This window comes from Leptosomus discolor, chromosome 5, assembly GCF_034619465.1.
Source record: "Leptosomus discolor isolate bLepDis1 chromosome 5, bLepDis1.hap2, whole genome shotgun sequence".
Taxonomy (NCBI): Eukaryota; Metazoa; Chordata; class Aves; order Leptosomiformes; family Leptosomidae; genus Leptosomus; species Leptosomus discolor.
The window spans coordinates 13,589,254-13,608,297 of record NC_141395.1 but is presented as its reverse complement, the minus strand read 5'-3'; the positions used below and the strand labels follow the sequence as shown (position 1 = coordinate 13,608,297).

Here is a 19,044-nt window from a genome sequence, read left to right as displayed (position 1 = left end):
CTGGGATCTCAGCAGACCAGTACCTGACCACAGCTGTATGTAGGACCGTAAGCTGGAGTACTTTGCCTCTATTGCTAGTTGCACTGTCTCTGCAGAAAGTCATGGAAGATATGGCAGTATAGGTAAAATCCCACTGAAAACTTAGAGGCTTTGTACGCTCTTGTGAAACACGCAGAGTGCCAGAGAAGTTTATTAAGCAGAAGAACAAGGTTTTACTTTTGGGCTTACAAGGCACGCAGCTGTGTTTTTGAGCCGCTTTTTGCCATCTAGAGGTGGTTACTTAAAGCCTGCATGATCTAAGCTGGAGGGGATGGAGGCTTACCAATACTTAGCCAGGCAAACTCCCATTCCTGAAGGCTCTACAGTCTGATCCAGACAGGAACGAACAATTAAGAACATGGTTTCAAAGCAGGAAGTGGACTCAGCAATGAGGAGTGCTAAGCAGATGAAAAAACAATGCGACTTTTATAAGGGATTCAGAGGAGATGAAGTAGATTAAACTGCTTCTGCTGTGCACTAAATGTTTGAAACATGTCAGGAATCAGAAAAAGCACATAAACATGTACATTAACAACTGCCAAGCTGCAGCACTTGGCAGCCTCCAGCATGGTCTACATATATATCTCTCTCTCAACCTTAAAGACTGTGATCATTTAATGCTTTTCTTTAGCAAGCTACATTTTGCAGAAACCTACATAGATCATACCATCATCAGAGGACAGCTGCAAATCATCGTATAAACATCAGAGGCCAGTCTAAAAGCACCTCAGCTATATAGTAACAGTTAATGGATAGCTGTGATTTCTTCTTTTTCACCCGCTTCTACAGGTTTACAACAAAGAATGTTGCATCTCAATTGTGCTTATGGACCTTCTGGATAACGAAAGACCAAAATTAGATATCTAAGACATAGCACAATATCCTTTCCTTACACGTAGAAAGTACACATCAGCTAGGTTTACAGGCTTAGTTGCAGAGAAAAACAGAGTGGCCGAGGCAGAAGCAGGGAATTAACTATCCTATGATTTTCACTTTGTAACCGTTTCCCAAGCTAATGAACTATTTCTGTTTTGATATACTCAATAATAAGAACTCATTTTATTCAGTATGAATCTGAAGCAATGTCATATCAATGGTATTGGGTCAGCAGCCAGCATCTCTTCTTAGTTATGGGTGAGTAACTACACTGGAACAAATGAGTTAATATTAACTAATTGGCAACAGAAAAATGGTTCTCTTCCAAATAACTCCAAACAAAGAGTGATAAAAATCAACAAGATTTAATACCGTCCACAACTTCAATTATGTTCTAATGCTCCAAAAGTAAGTGAAAGGCATTTACATGTCAACCCCCATAAATATTCACAGTTATGACTGAACCAGGCTTGACTCTTCACATCACCCCATTAAATCAACAGCATTGAATAGACTGTTATACTACAAACAGCATTAAAACCAGGCTGAAGTTAAAAAATGCAAACTAAACATGCATCCCAACCCAGAGTCTTCTAGTCTGTAGCCTAGGGTTACATCAATTTTGAACCCCCATTGAGGTCTGTGCTTTGCCAGCCTCCTGCATTTGTGCTTACAACAAGGCGTGACTCAGCATCCAACTCCATGTACCAAGTTCTCCTCTCCCATGTCTCTGGGAAGAGAAGTGGTGCTCGTAGCTGCGCCGCTCTGCTGATCCTAGACCTTGCCTTCAGCAACAGAAGGCAGAAGAGTTCTAGCCATTGCAAAGATCCAACTGCCTAAAGACTCCTGCTTGGACTTGGAGAAACAGCCAATTACCCAGGCATCCCAAAATATTTAACTAGGCTAACACGGCTTTGAGACTTCCAGTTATATAATCTGGAATAAAACCACAGACCCTTTTTGTTTCAAACATTAACTAGATATCAGCACTCAATTGGAGGAGGGGGTGATATTTGCTGGTTGATGAATATGTTGGTTTTAAGTTGTTATTTGATCCCTTTCTGGCCATGCGACAATATTAGAATTCGGGTTGACAAATGAACCTTCTTGATTTCCACAGCACTACCTCTTAGTACGATGACTTCTTGGAGACAGTCCCCAAGAATAAGAGTTCTGTACCGTGCTCCTCTTCAAACCTTCTCTGCTTGGTCACTTTAGATTGATTGTGTGTAGCAGAAAATGTGAGCCATAACTTGAGGCAATTAGCAGTCCCTGTGCTGAAGAGGGAACTCAGGTAAAAAGAGACTGAAACAGATACAGTTTACTCAAAACAGTCATTTTCTGGTAACTTACGCAGTCTGTTGCACACCAAAGTATCTCAAACCATAAATCAGGACCACTCCTGTTTTCTACTACAAGGCAGAAGCAGCCCAGAAACACAACAAACCCTGGAGAGACATCCTATGAGGGCATCACTGGCACAAGGATTAACACTGTAGAACAGACTGCTCAGATCTTCCCTTTCCTTCTTCAGCTATTCTTTGAAAATGGCCTTCATTCACCAACTGGTGAATCTTCACTTAATCTCCTGCTCAGTGGGTCAAGTCAAAGGGCAGCTCCTCCACCCCTCCTGGAGAGAGCAGCGCTGCAAAGTCAGCAGTGAGAGTGACCTGGAGGGCCACCACGGGATGGGAATTTGTGACCTTCTGGCCCAAGGCTATGAGTTTGACCAACTGAGCCATGCCCAAATGGAGACTCAGTTAATTTTTCACAGACATAACTGAATCAGCAAGCCCCAGCTACAGGTAAAAAGACCTAAAGCATATTCCCAGGTATATCTTTATCCTAGCTCATGTAGGTACCCAAATGCAGGTTGGGAAACCTTTCTTAACTTCATGAATGCCAATATTCTCAAACTACTGACAGACAGATGACACCTTTCATGGGCTGCACGGGTTCCAAAAGCCCCAATTACAAAGGGATCAGAAAAAGCACATACATGGAACAAAAAATCCAGTACCAGTGCCACCACTTAATACAGCTGTGCACACACACAACTGTTCAGCAGCAGACAGTGAAACAGGAATATACCTGCAGCATCCTGCTATGACAGCTGTTACCCAAAGGTCTCATTGCAGCATTTGCAAATATGGTATTTTTTAATTATGAAGATGCTATGCAAATGCATTGCAAATCAAAGGCATGCTATGTACAGCACAACAGCTACTTCCTGATAGGAATACAGCTCCATTATTCTTCTTTACAGAAGTGCCAGAACTCACATCTCCTCATTCCCGGCTTGAGCATTCCTTTCTCTGCAGCAGATTTATTCTCTGCTTTTCCTCAAGAGGCACCTCATGCAAATCCTGAAGAACCTTTCCATACCACAAGCATGAAGAACACCATGCGGGGAATAAAGAGGCATAAAATGTCATGTTTTCAACACCATTCTTGATTTCTATAAAACCCACCAGAGTCCCATAAGGACAGTGAATTCTGAGGGACATTAAAAACAATGTCAGAGACAATATAGAAAGGTCCTGCTAGATATGGCAGTTTTGGAGGACTCTCAGAAAAAAATACAAAGGGCACTGAGTCAAGGTGAGCTGAGAAGTATGCAACCAGGAAAACTTGCCAATAAAAGGCACTCCTTCAGAACATAATGTTTTGTCTGACTGCTTTATCAGGAAATTAATTTACAACTGCTTCTTATTACTCTGAACTGAAATTGACAGGAGTGCAAAGGCTCTAAATCACAGAGACAAAGGTAGGCAGAGTACGGCAGCCCTCATTCACTAAAGGATTAAGCATTTTCTACTTTTGCATTTTAGAGAAATCCAGCCTATTAGTTTCTTTCCCTGAGGGGGTGTTTTTTTGTTTTGTTTTGTTGTTTTGACTTTTAAACAGTACAGTTTCTGCTACGCACAGCTCTCATAATCTTGTGCCAGTTACGCAATGCTCTGAAGCAGTCTGATCTATACAATGATCTTTTTCGTGGCCAAAGCTTTCCAGAAAGAGATGCCTAAAATTGCTAGTTTAGGACAAGCCTGTTGCATAGAAGAGTAAGTGTCAGATTTCAAAGCAAGGACTTCAGTAACAAAGCCATCACAGATATATAGAGAAATCCATGTGGCACTTTCCAAGGTTTAGTTCAAAACTTGCAACATGCACAAGGTAGATTAAATGATCCAACTTGGAGGTCAATCTACAAAGACTGGCTTTAAATGTAATGTGAATTTATCTATTTCAAATGTTATCATTATGTCCTTTGTTTTACTTCAGAAGATTACTTTCAGTTTTACATTTCCTCACAAAAGGAAAATGCAATTCACCATTCCCTTTGCTTCTTCCTCTGCCCCAGCTTCTTTTCAGCAGCATCACCTCTGTCCATATTCTCCTGTTACTCACCAGCTCCCAGTTCTCCAGTGTGGCCCAATTTCACCATTAGGTTTCCACACACCATTCTGCTTGAACATGGGTTTTGTGTTCTCCAGTACATCTCCTATCTTCACCCAGACAGACGGAGGGAGCACAGCGCCCTCTGCAAAATTACTAAACATGAACTCTTCTACTATAGGCTCTCAGCCTCTTCCAGAACAAGCAAGGAAATCCTGGGAAGCTGATAAACAGTTGCCTACAATTACAGATAGCTCCAAGTCCACTTAAACATCTCTGTCAGTCTCAACTTTTTCCCCCTTGCTTCAGCATGAAAAAATCCTGTCTTTTCATACTTGGGAGTCTTAATATCAATTTGTTCTACTGTCAAGATGGGTCAATGTGTTTGCCAGTCAAGTCTCACAGGTCCTACATTTCTTCAGCAGGTCCACATTGCTTTCCCAGCAGCAACACTGAAAGGCTCACTCACCTCCTTGTGGGAATCCTTGTGTGCTTCCAGTGTTTTCATGATAGTCAACTCCGCATAGTTCTTAAACCTTGCTGGCTGGTTCCGTAAGATCTCTCTCAGGACTCGCAGCGCCAGTGCTCTGATTGAATGCTGTGTCAAGAGAAACCCGTATTAGAAAAAGTCACCTCTCAAAACTGTAATTTGAAGTAAATTCTCATGGCTCCCTATGCCACCAGAAATCTTACATCATTCCACCAACTCCAGTGGAGTAAGCAGTGTAGTCAATACAACTGAAAATCAGAATTGGTCTCCTTGCTTGCTTTTGCACAAAAATTCACATAAAATGACTGTTGTCACAGACACAAGAAAGAATGAGAATGACTCTACTTCATTAAATTCCATACTTTTTTGGCAATGAAGTACAAATTTGTACCCAACGCAGCACGTCTGCATTACACGAATCTACAAAGCAGCTCAGATCATAGTTGTTTTGCCCTTCCTACTTTGCTTAGCTTTGCGGATATCAGACTGGGCTCCATCCATGCAACAAAGCTGCTTCCCATGTACTAATGCAGTAAAATCGGCTCTCTGCCTGTAACTCCTGTGGAAATTACTTTCAAGAACAGTTAAGTCATTGTAGTCAACGCTGACCTCTGTGTTAATCCTTTGTATCAAAAGATCATTAGCAGAAGGGACTTTTAACACCTGCTTCAATTTCATAACTGTTATATTAAGTTTTTGGCCTGTGGCCACTCCAAATAGATTCTATCATTTCAGCAGCGGAATACTTACTTTACTGCATACTCAGCCTTTAAAGCACATCCTTTGCTATTCATCTGCAAAATTCACGCAGCAGCACAATTCACAAGTACTTAAAGCTGCTGTATCTTCTGATACATGTGTGATGATGCTATGATTAAACATGTAGGTCTAGAGCAGCTCATGCTTACACTACGAACAACAACTAAGAAAGTGTCAGCCATCTACGCAGCTTCAGAATTAAATTTTCTGAGAGCATGCCATATACTTTACAAGAATTGTAAGAAATACAATGGATTTTGAATCAGATAAACCAAAAAAAGAACTGTGAATGCTTTGAGGCCTAAATATTGTAACATTCAGATGGAGTACAGCTCCACTGAGCCTTTACCAAGTATCACTGTACTGCAAGTTGAACAAATAGCCCCAAGTGGAAAAAGAAGTCTAGCCTGTAAATTACTGCTTTGATCAACTATCAAATACAAAGCTGCGATAATAATGCAGCTTTTTTTAATTCTTCAAAACAAGAATGCTTATATAAGCAGTTTGTTCCTGATGATATTTTTGTGAGAAACAGAGACCCAACCCGTGAGATCTAATAGCCTGGATCTTTAAACAACAGAGAGAAAAAAATATTAATCTATTCTAGGGTGCCTTTATTCTCCTTTCTTTGGCAATGGTTATGATATAGTTAAGAGCTTGTAACTTCATCCTAAGTTGGAAGGGAACAATTTTTGCAATCTTGATAGTTTTTGTACTAGATTAGAAGATAACTTTCATGATTCTAGTTCAATTTCCTAGTTGTTTGTTACTAACGCTCTGGAGAGAGAGGAAAAACTGGGACACTTCAGAGTAGCTTAAAGGTCATCATCGGATACACTGAAAACGAAAGCAGAGTTGTCAACCTTCAAAAGAAAAAATAAGCAGTGTAGCATCACTAATGAGATGCCGTACAAATGCAGCAGGTTTTATTTAAACTAGTGTGGAGAAACTATCACCCTAGAAGCAACAAGAGTTAAGACAAAAATCTACATCTCACATCTTTGTCTCCAAGTGTTTCCAGCAGCAAGAGCAGAATGGTTTTGAAATGTTCCTCCCAAACTCCAAGATTATCTTCCCTTGTGATCTTTAGCAGTTCCAGGAGAGCTCCCTTCCGCTCCTCCACTCGTTCGTTGTGGTTGGAGAGCTCTTTCAGGAGATCAGCCACCAAATCTGAATGGTCGATGGGTACTTCTAGGACAAATGGCAGCAAATCATTTGGGGAAATGGGGAAAAAGATCAAAGTTGCCAAGATTACTAACCCTCTACAGAACAAAGAGCATGTAACAAGAGGCCCTGCCAAAATGCATCAAACCCCAGGCGGCCTCAGTCAAGCAGGCAAGAGAATCTGACTGGCCTACGATTTCACCTGAGTTCATAACAGAGTGCATGAATCTGCACATAGCTTCTAACGAACGAGGAAGAGATGATGACTGAATTTCATCCAGTTCCAATAATTATTTCTACGAGGTGAGAACTGCCACAGTTTGTCCCAGACACACACACCCAAAACCAGTGATCACATGTATGACCTTTAGATCAAAGTACAGTGACTCATCGCCCTACTGCAAAAGAATAAAGCTAAGGCGTGGGATTGCTTAAATGAAGTGAAATGCTCAGTAACAATGAACTATTGAATGAGGTGTTACAGTCACAGAGAGTGGAAGGTCCCCAAAATATTGTCCCTACATATGCATTTAGATGCTTAAGGGACTAGTTTGAGGGAAACTCTAGGCAAACAAAAATTAAAGCTGCAGTGTAATGTTGTCTCAATAGCCACAGATCAGGTTCTGCTAGCACGTGAGAACAAAGAGTATCTCATATCAAGCCTCGATTCAGATGCAAAGTAAAACACAACATATGCATGGGCACGTGTGTATCTGAGAACAGCACCCATACACAAATATACTAGAAACAGAGCAAGCTGCCTGCAGTTTTATGAGATACACTGATACAAACCATCCCGAAGCTGATCCATGTCATCATCGAACACTGCTTCCTTCAGGGCAGTCTTGTCATAAGTGTTAATTGTGTCAGCATAAGGATAGGGGTTATATTCTCGAGCACGCGGCCCTGAAAAGGCGCGGGGAGGCTGGGTGTTAAGTAAGGAGGTTTTGTTATCTAGAGCCATCCTTCCGCCTTCCACAATGTCACTGCTTCCACGGACATCACTGGAAGGCACAGCGAGGCCACCATCTCGAGACACCTGGGGGATAAAACAGAGAGAAAAGACATGAGACTACTCAAATTCTATGGAAGCTGTAGCTTTTTTATGGAGTTTATCCACCAACACGAAGAGGCATAGAATCATTTACATGTATACAGTACTTGAGTAAAACTTAGATTACCACCTCTTTCCCTTATATAACTACAATGGCTCCAAAACGATGATAGGGCAAAAGAGCTATGTTAGCATTCCTAAACCTCAGTTAATATTACTAAAATTGCATAAGCTAGCAAAGATCATACGCTCTAGAACAGGACAAATTTGCTAAGAAAGGGAAAGGAAGCAAAAGCAACATCCCCCTCATGAAACTTCACAACCCACTAACAGAGGAGACTGGATGATGCTTAGCAAGCTAACATGAAATTCTTGGACCAAGAATTTTTAGCTTTGAAGTTAACTTAATCTACTAACATAACTTGTTTGTCCAAATAGGAAGCAAAACTTCCTAGTCATAGAATCATAGCATGTCTCAAGTTGGAAGGGACCCATAAGGATCATCATTTAAGATTACCATAAATTCAGAAGTCCATATATTAAAACAAATGGCATCTCCCATGGTAGATAATTCTGTAACCATTCATGCAGTGTAAGGTACCATACGAGTTCTGCACTCAGAGTGATTATAGGCCCTTCCTATATGGGAAGTAATAAGCCTGTCAGCGAAACCACCCATACACCAAGAACCAACATTTCCCATTGCAGACCTGACTACACACGCTCCATGAAAAAGCCATCACTGAGCCATGCTGAGCCTGAAGAACACTAGCACTGTTTGCTTCACACATAAGACTACCACAAAAGCCCAGTGAACACATTTCACAGGAGGCTAGAGTTCAAAGGGGGCAAGGGACTTCATTAGTGGGACTCCATAATTTAGGTGTAAGAAGTCATCAACCAGTAAGCTGAAAACACTTGCAAAATACAGCAGGAATAACTGGGTTTTGTACACTTACAATCCAAAGCCAGATTCAAACACAATTTTTTTAAATTTCACTTATCTGGGGACATTAATCAATTCAATACTTACAATGTCACAGTCTTTCTTTCCATCACGTTTGATTGGCTCATTCAGGTCCTCTTGACTACGGAAACTAAATTTTTCAATTGCTTCTGTGACTCCACGAAGAGAGCTGTAGATTTCATCAGAATTTAGGTTCTCCGTGTCATAATCCAGCATACTAAAGACCAAACGTATGTGAAATGTTACAAATGAAATTGGAATCCACTTTTGACTGTTAACAAAAACAATGCCAAGTCGGAGACAGGTGATTTGGCGTACCCTTTCTAAGAGTGACTTGTAACAAAACACGGATGGAATCAAAGGAGACTTCGGGTCTGAGTCTCCCCTCAAATGGGGCTACATCCAGGAGAAGCTCCACCGAAATCAGTGGCATTACGTTGATGTAAGCAAGGGGAAATCAGTTCCACTGGCTGTTACATTCCACAGCAGTGAGTATGCTAGCTTTCATAAACCCAAAAAACCTATCCCCGGCATAGTAATGGTGTTATTTAGAAAGGAAAATAAAGAAAAGAAATCACTATGAGAACTCAAAAGGTTGTGACAGCCGGTGGAAATGAAATCAATGAAATTTAAGTTTCATAATATATGGAATATATTCTAACAATGGATTAAAATGTGATGGATTTAAATGGAAAGGAAAATGTATCTTGACATAAACCTTAGTCTAACATGTCCCATTTTCATTTACAGAGTAGTAAAACAAAAACCACTTGCACAATGCCTTGATAAAAGATGCATTTCAGTATTGAGCCTAAATTTGGTAATTCTCTCATTCAAATCTGATACTTTCTTGCAGTCTGTCTGTTCCTCAGACATTCCTCAGCAGCATAAAGCCACACAAGTTTTGGGATTCCTTGAGGAGTTATCCAGAATTAAGTTCCATGAAAGAATGCCTGGCATGCAAGGGCAGATGATCTGAAAAGATGTGGCTAAGACAAGAAGCTCCTACAAGCTTGGAGAAAATGAAAAGGCATTATTGGCAGGGCTTTGCTCTATCTAGGAGGAGAAGTTGAGTTTGCACAACAATCAGTTTACCAAGAGAGATTTAATGAAGAGACCCAGTAACTGAGAACAATTTCTCCAGGGGAGTCTCAGATCTTAGTAGAGCCAGAAGCAAATAAACCAAAGAATTTGAGACATTTACATCAAGTTGTTTGTCAATAAACGTCAAGAAGTGGCTCCCTACAGGGGTGAATTATTATTTCTTAACAGTTTGGGAAGGATGAGAGGATGGGCTTGGACAAGGACGGCTGAACAAAGAGCTGTGTTCCTTTTCCATGAAAGAAAGATTCCCTGTGAGGTGGGTGGGGAAAAAAAGAAAACAGAAAATCCCTTCTGAATCTTGGCTATACAGCTATTATTTTCAATAGAACTAAAAGTAGGATGCTAAATATCTAGAACCACTGCTTTTTTTCTGGAAGAAACTCAGGAACTTGGAGACAGAGGATAAGATTGGTGCTGCTTGATTCCTTTGGGATTAACACACCGAAAATAGCCACAATCCCTGGCTCCCAAGCAACGCACTCACACTACACTCACAAGCATCAGCACCATGTATTCTGGCAAAACAAACCAAAGAACAACTCCCCAACTTTAAACAGCGTCTGTCAGGCCAGGAAGAAAGAGAAATCACCTGAAGAACAGACCAAGATCAGGAAACAAAAGCTGTTTATAAGCCTACAGAAGTCAAAGCATTTAGGGCTTTTCAGGCAGCTGAATGACGCTAATGCACTGTGACACCTTTCCAGACAAAACTGAAGGCAGTTTTTAGATTATTCCTAAGTAGCAGGCAGGGATAGAAAAACCTTTGTTTCATATGATCTCAAAAATACTCATTTTAAGCTCAAGTATATTTATTTAATAGATCTTAAGGGGTACCTTCATAGAACATTTAAGTGAGCAATGAAACCGCCATTTGAGAAGGTATACATGTGACTGTACCTGCGTACCCACATCAACAGATGACATGACTTATCAAAGGTCACACAATGAAATCCATGGAAAAAAAAACCACGAGAAATAATCACAGATATACTGACACTAAATCTTCTGCTAAACTTACTGCTTCTTTCCTCAGGGATGAATTTTGCCCTACACTGCTAGCAAAGAATAGATCAAAGTACAGACTCTGCAATTCTAAAGGACTAAGGCAATTTCTCAACAAAGAGCCACCGATCTGATGCATTTTTCAAAGCACAAACCCACATTTTAATAAAAAAAAACAAACTAAAGAATCCAATGATTTCATATGTCAAGAGTAAGCCTGTGTAGGAGATCACGTTATGGCTGTGTTCTACATGAATGAAAACTCTACATGTGAACACACATGTACACATGTGTCTACTGACAGTATGCGCACTGGAATATGTCACAGACAACACAATGGGGGAATAAAAAATAAAATGGAACTACACCCACCTTTCGGGGGGGGGGGGGGAAGGCACAAAAGCAAAAAAAAGTTATGACCCATGCAGAAAACTAGAGGAAAGTCACAGGATGAATAAGGAGTGAGTAGAGATGAGCAGCGTTTAGGGATGTCACAACATTATTTTCCATCTTCTGCTGCACTAAAACAATGCAGCTCTTTAGAAGTTTATCAAGACAATTTGGCAGTTTTCCAGTCTGACATGAGATACATTTTACTTCCATAAACTATTATTCCATTTCCAATCCAAACTACATGTAAGTAATCAACAGTTTAGCATCCTCAGGCAGTACACAGTAACCCACCTCCTTGCACTTTCAGGCTCTGGGCTGGAATATATATCAAATTAATCCAAACCTTGGTGTCGGCTAATGAGAGAAGGAACTGAAACTCTAAAAATCAACATAGATCTCTTCCACAGATATCTTAGGGTCCTAGAAGAGTCAGAACATTGATTCGGCAGGTATTCACAGAAGTACTGATTAAGGGATTCTATTTTCTCTCTCAGACATCACAGATTCCCAGATTTTGAGCCCCCAAAGAACAATTTGTTTGTTTTCCTTTCAATAGTTTTTCATTAGGAACTTCTTACTTCAACGAAAGACTAAATATAGTCCTGCCTCAGGTAACAGGTATAATTTAAGTTAGGAAAAACTGCATCTACAGAAAGCCTGTTGTCAGGGTATAAACTTAAAAAAATCCAAGGAATTTAACATATGTCAGACAAATTAAATTTGTATTCAGAAGTGCGGTTTTTTTTTTATTAAAACTAGGTTTAGTCCAGTATACTGATTAAAGATCTGTATGCAGATTGGTACAAAATGTGAAGGCACAGGAGGAAGAAGAGATGTCAAAATTAGCTAACAATAACCTCTAAATCTTGTGGTAAGGACAATTTTAATTTCAGAACTACAAATTTCCAAGATGTTCCACAATCACACTGTGCAAGCTGCTGGTAAAATCTTACATGCAAGCTTCATCCTCATCATCCTGCGGATATTCACTACTATGGATGTGAAATCACTACTGAGGTATATTTTTGCCTGTTTGAAAGTACTTGTGTGCCACTTGCACAGTGTAGCCAAGTTGAAAGACCTTGCCCATGCTATCATAACGCAACCAATGCCTGCCAAAAGTGCTCAGCAACTGTGTTCTGCGTTGGAAACCAACTGTGAAAAATACACCCATTCAGGAACCTGGCAGGGAGGAAGATTCTGGGAAAATCCACTTTTTTTTTTTTTCCTCTTGCATGCCACATCTTCCCCAAGCAGCAAGCAAGCAGCTGCATGTCACCTCTGCTCTCTGAAAGCCATCATCATCTTTTTTCCTTTTCCAGCCAAAGCCTCGGCAAATCATTTCCCACATTTGAACAAATCCCACTGTGTGAAAGGTAAATAATACTGTGACACCTCAGACAAGTTGGTTTAACAGGTAGCTTGTTACCTGGGAGAGTAAGAGCGTCTGAAAGTCTTGTGGGAAGGAGCAGTGGGGATGGAGTTAGGCTGAGAAAGGGGAGGGGGGTGCTTCGACAGCCCATCTGCACTCCAACCCCAGAACCGACTGCCGTGATCAGAGGAGGAACAAAAGAGAAAAAACAGAGAAAGGAGAGGGAGGAAAAAAAACAAAACAAAACAAACTATAATCTGAGTGGCTTAGTGCTGTCATGCTGCCTTGGAGAGAGAGAAAAAAATTAATAGAAACAAAATTAAACAAGAATACTCCATTAAGCCTTGCAAGTCATTGTTTTGGCCTTTGTTATTAATTTCCACTTTTATTCCTAACATAATGATAAGATTCGCACAAAAACAGTCCCTGCTTGTACTAACCAGTAAATTTTACAAATGGATATAGCCTCTATAAACAACTCTTAAAATGCTCTAAGTAAACAATCCCTGACCATGCATTTGTATTCAAACTCTAAGCAGCTATTTGTGAGCAACAGGATTTCTCTGGAAGAAAGAAAAATCGGAGTTGATTTTTTTTATCATACCCCCAAAGGCAGCTTGTAAAGTTTGGTGCCTCTGTAAGAGCTTGCAGTCAGGCCCTACACAATCAGCAAACTTTTGCGGGGCTTAAGATCTGATCCTATTTCACCAGATTCAAACTGATCCCAAATAGGCAGCAAGTGAAAGTGAGCCTACACTGTAAACGTATCATGTAAATTTGGGACTTGGCCCACATCGCAGCAGACAAACCTGGAAAGAGTGGATGAAACCAGCCTCTAAGTTGATTACAATCTCTCACAAACTTCCACAAGTCCCTTCCAGTTACTGTTTGATCCTGTGCCTTTGGGTCAAGGCATTCATCCCTGCGCCAACCTGTCTAACCTTTGCTTTTGTCCTGTTCCCTTTATGGTATATGTATTTTCAAAATCATTTTCTAAGTGAGAATATAGATGCTTGAGCTGGTGGAGTATTCAGGACACCACTTTGTTTCTATTAAGTTTAAGCACACTGTCTCGGAAAGTCACATTTGTATATACGCAAGTGAAAGATAGCGCAAGATCAGAAGCAAACAAGTTGAGAACTGCTCCAGTGCAAACAGCAGCAAAGCCTGTTGAAAACTCCTCTGAAGTGTGGTGTCAAGAAATTAACTCGTTAACCAGCAATCAATACACATAGCTATTACATGCAACTATTACAGAAGTACACCAGACACCCAGAGGTCTCACAGCTCAGGTCTCACCTACCTGCAAATGGGCCACCAAACAACGCAGGCTTGTCCTTACTGTACAAGGTGGGTGGCTTATTTTAATTATTTTTCCATGCCTTGCCTTGCTCAACTTAATACTGAAACTGTCAAATTTTTATTTTTAATGGTGTTTTCTATTGTCAGTGAAAAAACAAGCATGTAAACTTTCATAGCCAAATAAAATTGTTAGCCTTTTATTTTGATGTATTTCCTCTAGAGATCTTTGAAGGGCTAAACTATTTTTGTTTTGGTTTGGTTTTTTCCTTGTAATTGGAACTACGCATACAGGTTTCTGGGCTACTAATAAAGGCAGAAATTGTAGGGCCAACCTATTGATTTGATATTCCTTTAAATATTCCTACAGAATTCTAGGTGAAAATTCACAACCTGAATGTAACATTTGAGTCTACAGAATTTCATTTGTCATTCAGAATGGTACTCTTACACTGGAAGACTTCACAATTTAGCATTTTCCTCTTTGTCATACTACATCATCTACTATATCTCACAAGATTTTCTCTGTCCAACACCAACTCAAGCCATTAATCTGAGCATTGCCCAGAAAACATTCCTTCCTTTCAGTCAGAAGTCTGTTTTTTTCCCCTATTACTTTCAGCCTTCCCAAAGGCCCTCCCCTGCTTTTCTTCTTCAGAAGACACCTGTTTCCTCTGTAACTCCTGTCCCCAAAAAACTAAAACTGTCAAGACAAAAAAGCAGGTACAAATGCAGAAGTAAGTCACAGATGCAGTGGATATGTTTCACTGATCATGAAGCAGAACTGGATGGAGCAAACGAACGCAGGAGGAGGAAGGACTCTGCCCGAGGCCCTGAAAGCACGTTACCCTTCTGAAGACACTAACATCAGGGGATACTTAAGCAGATGTTATCAACTGGATCGGCAAATCAGCTGTTTGCATCAGCAAAGTCCAGTTCAACCAAAACATTCAAAAATCTATCCAGAGAGCTCAAATATATGTACACACAAATACAGATGCACAAAAAAATAAAAAAAATTTTAAAAAAAAAAATCAGTCATCTGGAATTCAGTTGTGATGGCAACAATATGGGAAAAGTAATGTGACCTAAGGGCAATGGCATACATAAAACCACAGAATGTCCGTATCAATGAAGCCTTGATGATTAATATTGAGGACATTATTCACAAAGCATTAGTAATACGGGAGAGCAGCTATGCTTAGCAGCATTTTTCTTTTCCTATAGGACCCAAACTATCCTTTCTACACATATCCCAGCCCCAAAGACACATACATCTCTAGAAATGACTCCTCCAATCTGTGCATCAAGAAAAAATTCAAAGAAAAGTATAGTCTTCAAAACCAAAGCTGGCATTAAGAACAGGAGATAATCCTCCAAATAACTGCACTCAGGCTGGCTGTACAAGACAAGAGGCACGGACAAGGTAAGCAGGGCCCGCACATGGAGCACCCCAGGAAGCAAGGAGCATACACAATCTCAGTACGACCCTTTGGCAATGGGTCCCATAAAAATGTAAAGCCAAGCCTAGCTTCAGAGGAGAGCTACACAAAGAAACTGTGGGAAGCCTTATCCTTTTACATTGCTATCAGAATGGCTCGGGTGCACTCATCTTCCAAGTTTGCAGAGAGAAAAGTGACATTTTACACCACTGATGAATAGCAAACGACAAGCATTTGTAATGGAAACATGACACAGAAGCATCTATACCAACAACTGCAATACTGCAGAGTACCCCGCTTCCTGAAATCCATTAGCACATCTTCCAAAGCCTTTTTTCTGAAAGACGGACGACCACAGGTACTCTTCAGAAGCAGACCTAAATTCTCCCTTGTTAAGTCAGGACCGTACTCAAACTGTGCTACACAAGACATTTTCAAGAAGGATGCAGTCCAGCAGAGCATCAGAAGCTACTGCCGCTAATTTGGAGTACTTGCCACTGCCTTTCTCTGGCAAAAATCTGCAGCTATTGTTACCGCTCAGAGGTCACTCACCAAAACCAAACAGTAGAACTTCTCCCCTGAATACTTTAAAGGGGTTTTACAGCAGCTTCCACCTTCACCTGTCATTGAAAAGTAACTTCTACACATCACTCCCGAATAACTAAATCCAGCAAGGAAGCAGGACAACCTTCTTGAAATTTTTGCATCAACATCTCCAAGAACTCCATAGAAAATTGAAGGTATGATTGTTTTCTAAAGGAAATTCCCGGTCCACAGCATGAGTAGCAGTTTTAGTACTGACAACTTAATGGCAGAATACTCTGGAATTGCATGACCTCTCTATTCCTTGAGAACGTATCACATGGGAAAAAACCTCCAGTTCCTAAACCCAAAATGCTAGAAAACAACAGCAACAACAAAGTATTAAGTGTACGCTGAATGCTTTAATCAATATTTGGATAAGTGCATCCTGACATCAAGAGGTGAGAAGAATGCAAAGACAAATTGTAAAGCAGTGAGTGAAGCGGCAAAACCCAAAAAGCATGGTAAAAGATCATGGATTCATAAAATAAGTGACATGTTCAAACATGGCCGGCAAAGCCACAACATAACCACAGTGAGATATATCTCAGTTTATAATTTCCCATGTCAGAAATCAGCAGGGCAACAATGCTCAAACTAGTCAAAAAGGAAGCAACATAGTTGGAACCATTCCCCTGAAAGTCTACCACTTAATTTTTTAATGAAACCTTTGTTAAAAAAAACCCTCATAATAGGCAGCTCGACCTTGGCTTGCAACCCCTCTCAGTCTAGTTTTGGATTACAGGAGATTTAGGGGTCACAAAGATGTATTTACATATCTAAATATTTCTCAGGAAACCCCATGTGCTCCTCATATGCTGCTGGAATTAGACTAACTACTCACTAAAGCCTAAAAGCCAGTGTTTTCCCTGTCACATGGGAACTCGCATGTCTAAGCATCCCTCCAGACAGGGTTTAGCAAGTCACAACAGGGCTGATCAACAGATTTCAGTGTAAATTACTACACTGGACTAAGAACTGCAGTCCTCACCCAACATGTTTCCTTCTGTCTCTTCCATGACAAAGGGAAGTAACCTCCCATGGAGTGGGCAGACATACAAGAGCAGCAGCTTTTAAGCTTTCGCAGCATGAATCAAAACTTGTCGAGGTAACAATCTAACACTTTCCTCCGATATTTCTATGGTCCCAGAGCATACTGTTTAAATTCCTAACTCTTCTGCTCTAAGTTTTTATGATGCGAAACATGCACATTCCCAATATCCAAGAGTCCATGTTTATTCAATAAAAGGTTTTGGAGTGGACCAAAATATTCCAGGGTAGCATCTACAGCTTCAGCAAAACACCTGGTTGCAATAAACCTGCTGCCTAAAGGATCAGGCCACTATTCTGCTGGTGTGCAGGCAGGAGAGTGATTTGAGCATTGAAACACAGTCACCACCTCTGCTTCTTCTGCATCCTCACAAAGCATAAGAGGAGAGCAGGAGATTCAGTACCTCTGTCTGTAGTATGGTGCTTGTGCTGCTGTCAGATGAATTACTGATCACACCTTAAAAAACAGACACAATCTGAAACCCTCGACCTGAAAGTCATCATATAGTTTGTGATATTTGCAACCTCAACAAGACCTCATTTCTAATGCTGCCGTTTAGTGTTACCTTTATTGAACCCACAAATGTGGGTCTGGAGAAGGCCTAGTTATGAAAGAAAATTAATACTATAAGAAAGGACATTAAGATTACACAGATAACATAAGGACTGGAACACTGAAGTCAATCACCAACCATGTATTATCATGTTCAAACCTTGTTTCTTTGGAGCAATCTCCTGTAAACTTTTGGACTTGTTTTTGCTTTCAAAGTGAGTCATATTCTGCAAATGCACATGTAGTGTTGAAACCCTTTAATACTTTGCAAGTGGTTTAATTAGCCTGCCGCATTACCTTGGAGACAGTCCGCCATGGGAACAGTTGGTAGGTGAAGTTAAGGGGCTGGTTCTGCTGCTGGAGTGCCGGGAAGGAGTCCGACCAAGGGTATTGCTGGGGGAACCCTGGCACAGAAGCAGGAAGACAGGGATTAGCAACATGTTGCAATGCACAGGCAGGAGTACACAACAATAACAGGTCCAAATACTGCCTTTGTTTGCGCTAGACAAGCTTAGTGCAGTTTTGGTTCTGGCTCTTGACCTAAAAAACTGCAGCCATGGTTCATGTAGTCATTAATATATTCTTGAAGGTACTGCTCTGAGGATAAACAAAGCACATCTGCACTTTTCTACAGTCCATAGTACTTGCCATTTTAACTACACAACACACAGCAAATATTGCCAGAGAAACGGTTTATCAATCCACCAGGCTGCCCAGCTTCTCAGACATGATTTGCCAGGCTCTAAAGTATGCCCTGGCAATTTAGCAATGCAATTATGCAGCTATTTTTCACATTGTCTAAAGCATTCTGATTGTGCTTGTTAGGAACATAAGTAAGCAATCTAACTTGTCATTTTTCCACTGGCCTGCACAACCATTTATACCACAGCAAAATGAGTAGGAATTGCTCGCAATTCTCACTCTCTTCACACAAAGTCGAAGGTACTAGAGAATCCAGTCCATTTGCCTGGAAGCCTAAAGCTGCAGTTATAGCTTACACAAAGGTCTACTTTCGCCTGTGGAAGTGCAAAGATAGGACGGTTCAAATTCCAGCAAGTTTCACAAGATTTCCACGTAGAGGCAGCAAATACCCTAATCCTTACTGCTGGGGGTGCAGGGAGAAGCTTAGAAGCGCACTTAAATTCTCGACTAACATATTTCTTTAGAGAAATAAAAACACAGAAGAGCTTCACATAAAACCAAAACATAAAGTAAGAGGACTAGAGGAGGAGACCTTGTAGGTCACATCAAAAATCCTGCAATCTTCTGAGACAATACATGTTATTAAACTGATTTCAATAGTAGTGGTAAGCCTAGAAAATCTGTGGTATCAGGTCTCTGTTTTAGCCAAAAGGTCATTACTGGCAGGATTTTCAAAAGCATAAACCCAACCAACTTCCATGCATTTCTCAGTAATTTATTTTTTTAATCTGTACTGGTTATGACCATATGAAATCTAAAAATAACTGACTTTTTTGGTTTAATGGTCCCTATAAAAGCAA

The 19,044-nt window shown here is 40.5% G+C and overlaps 1 protein-coding gene across 8 annotated transcripts in view; it reads right to left on the bottom strand.

The window, feature by feature from the left end:
* The window catches only part of CLASP1 (cytoplasmic linker associated protein 1), a 170,469-nt gene that overhangs the window by 12,699 nt on the left and 138,726 nt on the right, over positions 1-19,044 (bottom strand). For 5 of the 8 annotated variants that reach the window (XM_086466154.1, XM_086466153.1, XM_086466151.1 and 2 more), the window contains 5 exons: positions 17,840-17,946; positions 8,812-8,962; positions 7,517-7,763; positions 6,558-6,748; positions 4,781-4,909 (listed from right to left, as the gene is read on the bottom strand). In XM_086466154.1, the coding sequence (XP_086322280.1) occupies positions 4,781-4,909; positions 6,558-6,748; positions 7,517-7,763; positions 8,812-8,962; positions 17,840-17,946 (825 nt within the window). Of the gene's footprint in view, positions 1-4,780; positions 4,910-6,557; positions 6,752-7,516; positions 7,764-8,811; positions 8,963-12,673; positions 12,791-17,839; positions 17,947-19,044 lie in introns of all 8 variants that reach the window. The other 3 variants (XM_086466149.1, XM_086466150.1, XM_086466152.1) reach the window with 2 other exon arrangements.